The sequence below is a fragment of the Hypanus sabinus genome, chromosome 8 (genome assembly GCF_030144855.1).
Source record: "Hypanus sabinus isolate sHypSab1 chromosome 8, sHypSab1.hap1, whole genome shotgun sequence".
NCBI classification, from domain to species: Eukaryota; Metazoa; Chordata; class Chondrichthyes; order Myliobatiformes; family Dasyatidae; genus Hypanus; species Hypanus sabinus.
The window spans coordinates 52,054,097-52,060,323 of record NC_082713.1 but is presented as its reverse complement, the minus strand read 5'-3'; the positions used below and the strand labels follow the sequence as shown (position 1 = coordinate 52,060,323).

General features: G+C 40.0%; 1 protein-coding gene across 1 annotated transcript; it reads left to right on the top strand.

Moving 5' to 3' along the window:
* Nucleotides 1-691: 691 nt before the first annotated feature.
* On the top strand, nt 692-4,018 carry zgc:174917 (uncharacterized protein LOC565650 homolog). Its single transcript, XM_059976499.1, has 6 exons — nt 692-844; nt 1,037-1,253; nt 1,364-1,455; nt 2,275-2,414; nt 2,532-2,636; nt 3,741-4,018. Exons 1-6 carry the CDS (start codon nt 715-717, stop codon nt 3,846-3,848), a joined length of 792 nt encoding a protein of 263 aa, XP_059832482.1. The 5' UTR covers nt 692-714; the 3' UTR covers nt 3,849-4,018.
* Nucleotides 4,019-6,227: the final 2,209 nt, after the last annotated feature.

Below are 6,227 nucleotides of genomic sequence, written 5' to 3'. Positions count from 1 at the left end.
ACTAGTGACGATGGTGACTTATGCTGGGTGCTAAGACCAACCTTTCCCTCTTCACAATGAAAATATAAATATTCTAGCTGCATCTCACCTGCCATTATTGAGGATGGGTATGCTCATTAAATCTGTTTCTCAATTTAACCATTTAATTCTACATGACCATTCATGATAAGATGTGCTGAGACTGCTGATCTTTGATCTGGTCCATTGGTTGTGTGATCACCACATACCACAGCTGATGACTAGCATCAATATATCTATGTTGTAGCTATGCCAGTTAACACTTTGTTTTTAATTATTCATGTGGAACATTCTTCTATATCCTCACTGAATAAGGGTCGGTTTTCTGGCTTAGTGGTAGAGTCAGTGATACAACAGTGATGGGGTTGAAAATAATCCTGCTTCTAGGTCAAAGGAAATTACATAAAAAGTGTGGGGTTTTTCAACATCAACTATGTGTTGTGATCAATGAAAAAATAATTTAATTTTGTATACTCCAGATATTATAGTAACATGAATTCATTCAGAGGCGTGAAATTACAGTTCAGTTTTTTGTTCTTGCATAATCCCATCACCAGTCAGGTGAATCCTAATAGGCTTTATTCAAGGAAGTAGTTGAGAGTTGCATGCAAATGAGCCTTCCTGAAGTATATTTAAGCTGGCTGCTTGAGGTATCAACACAACTTCAGAAAAAAAAGGATAAATCAAGTTGTCAACATGGAATGCAAGGCAACTAACTTAAAGAATGCCTATGAAAAAAACGGCTATATTACAGGAATCCAGGTCCTGAACAAAAATGAATTGGCACAGGCTGTTCAGAACTATTCAGCTCTTGAGGAGAAATTTGGTAAGGATCTTTGTCTATTCATGCAGTGTATGTACATTCAACAGTTTGTCTGCACTGTTAGAATATGCAATGCAATCAAACAATTTATCTTGCATTTTCAATTTTATTGTTATATATTTAACATATTTATAGTAAGGACAGAATTACATAAAATTTAAACTTACTTATTCCCTTCTGCTGTGTGTTTTCCAGGTAAAGTATACACCCAGTACAACCTTCATAATATACACTTAGAGTACCCATGGGTGATGGATTTAGCTACACATCCTGCTGTGCTACAAACCATCACAGCAGCCTTGGGTGATAACATCATTCTACTCGACTCTCGGTTTATCTGTAAGTATCCAGCCTCAGATGTCCCTCACGAAAATAACATTGCGCCGTTTGTTGCCTGGCATCAGGACATCAGGTAAGTCAGGGATGACAGTACAGAAACAAAATGGTTGGGACATATTTTTCTAAATATAACTATTCTGAAAATGTTGTCAGACTTAACTTGATGCTGTTCATTATCTGCAGGTACTGGGGGTTTGAAGGAGGTTCTGTGGCATCTATATGGTTGGCCCTTGATGACGTTGACCAAGAAAATGGAGTCCTGCAAGTTATTCCAGGTTAAATTTAAAGAAATTTGTTTACATTTTTTTTTCATTTTTGGCCCATAAGTAGGAATAGACCATTTGCCTCTCGACTTTATTCTGCCAAACACTTCAGTGATGTTTGAGCTGAACCCTCTTTGCACTTATTTGTATACTTTGATTGTCCTGGATTTTTAAAAAAACTCAGTATTTAAAATTGAATTTGACTTGGAATCCAGCTTTTCAGATAAATTGATCCATCGTGAATATCTCAGATTTGCCTTTGAAAATCAACTCTTCATATTTTGTTCACTCAGTTTGTTTTGGCTTGTCTTCCCACAGACACAAATTACTGCACATCCTACCTTAACATTAACTGCATACTTAAATATACAATTGGCTGGAGGATACACAGTTGGTTAATTGTGCCAATTAGAGAAGCATTTCTCTATCATCTCCTTTTGTGTTTAACTTCTAAATTTTTGACATAATTAACTTTAGTTCTGTGCCATGCAAGTTCATGTACATCCCAGCTTAGATCATGTAGCCCAATGGCCGTCTCAAAAATTTTAGTTCTTGACAGGCTCAAAACCTGAAAAACTCAGCAAATGAAGCAGCACCTGTGAAGGGGGAAACAGATTTGACACTTTGGATTTGTGACCTCTCAGAACTTCCCTATATATTTCTAAGCTATTATACTTAGTCTATAATTCTTTGTTCTCAACCCCCAGCCCTCAACCTTTTTTTCAATTATGGAGTATGAAGTGCAAAGTTTTAATCCAATCAAATATTTGATATCAAGAGAATTTAAATTATTTTCCAGAGGGCTAATATTATGATCAATGATACTTGTAGGAAGCCACAAGCAAGGAATACTGGAACATAGAACAAGTGCAGTTGCTGGGAATATGTTGACATCCAATCAGGAAATTCCTGAGCACTTGATTGAAAAAGAGAAGGCTGTTCAATGTCCTCTGAAAGCAGGAGAAATGTCGGTGAGTGGAATGCTAGAATCAAAACTACAAATAAAGTACAGGTGTATATGGACTTTTTACAAATTTTCCACTGTATTTTTAAATTTTATAACCTGTTTGTATTTTTTAAAACTTCAGGTTCATGATGGGTTGACTGTTCACTTCAGTGAACCCAACTTTTCAAACAGACGCAGATGTGGCTTTGTGATCCGTTACGTCCCAACCACGGTCTATCCTGTTGACGTGAGTATTTAACTGCACTCTAAAAAGATGTGAAATAACTTGCACTTCTCAATAATCTGTATTTCCATGATATCTGTTAATCTGAACTCCTTTTCAGTCTACAAAATCTGAGAGTTCTCATACTGTACTGTAATTAATATTTAATCTCCTAGACACTGTGGAAATTCAAGAGAAAGGCTAATATATCTGTAGACCTCAAACACTCCAAACCCATTTCATTCAATTTTCACTGCTTTGAGAGGTTGTTTCGATCCCGCTCTCTAATCCTCCACCCCGAAACTCAGTTGTATGTTTGAGCTATTCCTCCTTGTCAACTGACTTATTAGCAGCCAGGAACCCAACTGGTATTAGTACCCCAGTCAATCCATAGCAAGGGCCAACAAACCTAACCAGATATCCTAGGCATTGATGGCCTAAAATTTGATCAGAATTTTTCCTAGTGAATTGAAATTCATCTACACGTATGACTGCCCAGCAAAAAGGAGCCCACCTCACATGCAATCTCATATAATGAGTTATATGAGTACTTAATTCCCTGCTTTGCTGCCAAATTAGTAAAAAACAGCAGCTTTGTCATAATGTGTGAAAGACCACTGTAATTGCTAATGCCCCTGCATCCGATGAAATTATTTTGCAAATTTCAACAATCTAATCCTCTACCTTATAACATATCTGAATACCAGAAAGGGAATTTAGCAAAAGAGTTAGGAGCATCCCTTGCAACAACCAACACAGCATTTCGGTCTGGATGACGTAATTAAAACCTGGTGTTGTTTCACTGGATGATGTACTGGATTTTGTAATGGAGTAGTACCATTAGAAAATTGAGGTGGAAATGAGGAATATTAAAATAAGTTAGCTAGGTCTGATGGGGAACATGGGAGCCTGCAATTAATACTTGAACATTACAACAAATCCCAAGTAACAAAACATCAAGTGTCTCCATACCCGTGAATTAAACAAACTAGATTAGACCAGGCTAATCAGATCACTGGTTCACATCTGATTCATGACTGAATACCCAAATGTGCCTGTGTAATGTGCATTTATGCTAAACATTTTGTTAGATGTAATTACTAATACTAATTATTACTTTCTTTTCAGGATCCAGACAGACCTCGTACTTTCCCTGCCACAGTACTAGTTGCAGGAGGAGACAAATACCAACACTTTAAAAACCATGCACCAAGTACCTTTACCAAAACATTTTGAAAATGTTACAGCATTATCAAGTGATTACTGTTTAAAATTTTTAACTACACAAACATTTACTGTATATCTATTTGTTGCTCTGATTATTCATGGTTTTGTTCTTTATGTATAAATATGGGATTCTCTGCGAAGTATACACCTGTATAAATTAATAAAAATACTTCTGGATATGGTAACACAATTGTTGTCAGCTTTCTCAAATCAATTATTCTGAGCATTTGTATAATTTACACACTTACAGAGGCCTGCGCCAGGAAAACATTTATGCCAGTCCCTGAGGAAATCCATGCATAGATAGATACGCTCAACATGTGCTGACTTAGCCTAGCACTGCACACTTATATGTTCCTCCGAAGTTTGAGAGTATCATGAAGTGGGGACAAGGGTGCTGGGAGAGGATCCACATGCAGGACACAAACACATCTTTCTTAGGTTCAATAAAATAGTGTTTATTACTCGCTACACAGAAAATCAGGAAATCAAGGAGGACAAAGAGGAACACGAACCTTGGACTAGGGGACTAGGGACTTGGATCGCTGCGGACCTGGGACTTGGAAACAGGGAACTGGGATCGCCATGGCCATGACTTAAAGGGCTAAAAGTGTGGTCTTCCACACTGTGGCATTCTCCCTCTCCACCTGTCCATTTCCCCGGGGATTATAGCTCGTGGTCCGACTAGTAGCAATGCCCCTAGCCAACAGGTACTGGCGCAGCTCGTCACTTATAAAGGAGGCCGTCTATCACTGTGGATATAACAGGGATATCCGAACAGAGCGAAGAGCTGGCGCAGGGCTTTTATGACGGACGTGGCAGTGGTGTCGGGTCAGGGGATGGCAAAGGGGAACCACAAGTACTCGTCGATAATATTGAGGAAATAGACATTGCGGTCGGTGGAGGGAAGGGGGCCCTTAAAGTCAACACTCAGTCGCTCAAAGGGTCGGGTAGCCTTGATAAGTTGTGCCTTTTCAGGATGGTAGAAGTGTGGTTTTCACTCAGCGCAGACTTGGCAGTCCCTGAGCAGCTGCTGCACCCCGACTGAATGAAGGCCCTGTCCCCCGCACTGTACCTCCTGCTTTTAGTTGCCACAGGTTTACAGTCGGGGGTCAGGTTGGCGAACAATGGTGATGTGAAAACTAAGGCTTCTGTATTTTCACATTTTTGTCTTCTTTTGCTCATTGGTGTTTGTCAGTCTTTGGCTATTTACAGCCTGTATAGATTTTCATAAAATTCTATTGTTTTTTTTCTGTAACTGCCTGTAAGAACAAAAATCTCAAGTTAGGATATGATATGTACTTGGATAATAGATTTACTTTGAATATTAAACTTTATAAGTTTAATTCAGACTTTATATATTAATAGAGGTATTAAAACATCAGTGGTATAGTTAGGGATGGTGCAAGCTGTTTGTATTGTAAGAACTTGAATTTTCTTTTAGTATTACAAGGATTTTCATTCATTGAAGGTTATTTTTTATCATTTTCGTTCTTGGGTCCCTAATTCTATGAATTGTATTTTCTGCTATTTTTTTCAGTTTCCACGCCAGTATTTTCATAGATTTCGATCCACTTTCATAATGTCTCTGTTTCAGAAACATTAAGTTTTTCCTGATTACTTGCGTAGCCAAGCTATTTGTTTCATTCCTAATTCTTTTAATTTCCCCAATGTACTCGTCGATAATATTGAGAAAATAGACATTGCGGTCGGTGGAGGGAAGGGGGCCCTTAAAGTCAACACTCAGTCGCTCAAAGGGTCGGGTAGCCTTGATAAGTTGTGCCTTTTCAGGATGGTAGAAGTGCGGTTTGCACTCAGCGCAGACTTGGCAGTCCCTGAGCAGCCGCTGCACCCCGACTGAATGAAGGCCCTGTCCCCCGCACTGTACCTCCTGCTTTTAGTTGCCACAGGTTTACAGTCGGGGGTCAGGTTGGCGAACAATGGTGGGGGAGGGATCTTGAGGGTGGAGAGGCTGCAAGTGGTGTCAGTAGCACAGCTGTTGGCATGGTGCTGGGTGGGATGTGTTGGTCGGTGTGTGTGTGTGGTCAGTAGTGGGGTATATGACGAAGTCCCACAAAACTGAGGATTCCTGACAGTGAGTGGTGGGAGGGGACCGTCATATGCCATAGTCACACTTTTTAGGTGGCTCTGGAAGTCCAGCCCCAATAGTACAGGCGCACACAGTTGAGGCATGACCAGTAGCGCAAAGTCCAGATATTCTGTGCCCTGCACCACCAATGTCGCTACACAACCCACCCGGATGTCTGTGGAATGTGACCCAGAAGCCATGGTGACCCTCTGGCTTACCGGCCGTGTCACGAGTCCGCAGTGTTGCACCGTGTCCTGGTCAATAAAACTCTCAGTGCTGCCCGTGTCAAACAGGCAGCT

Excerpts from the sequence above, each read along its gene's own strand:
- zgc:174917 (XM_059976499.1), top strand. The coding sequence starts at position 715 with ATGGAATGCAAGGCAACTAACTTAAAGAATGCCTATGAAAAAAACGGC. Across the intron at positions 1,254-1,363 it reads GCCTGGCATCAGGACATCAG|GTACTGGGGGTTTGAAGGAG; the intron begins GTAAGTCAGGGA and ends CATTATCTGCAG. Across the intron at positions 1,456-2,274 it reads AGTCCTGCAAGTTATTCCAG|GAAGCCACAAGCAAGGAATA; the intron begins GTTAAATTTAAA and ends TGATACTTGTAG.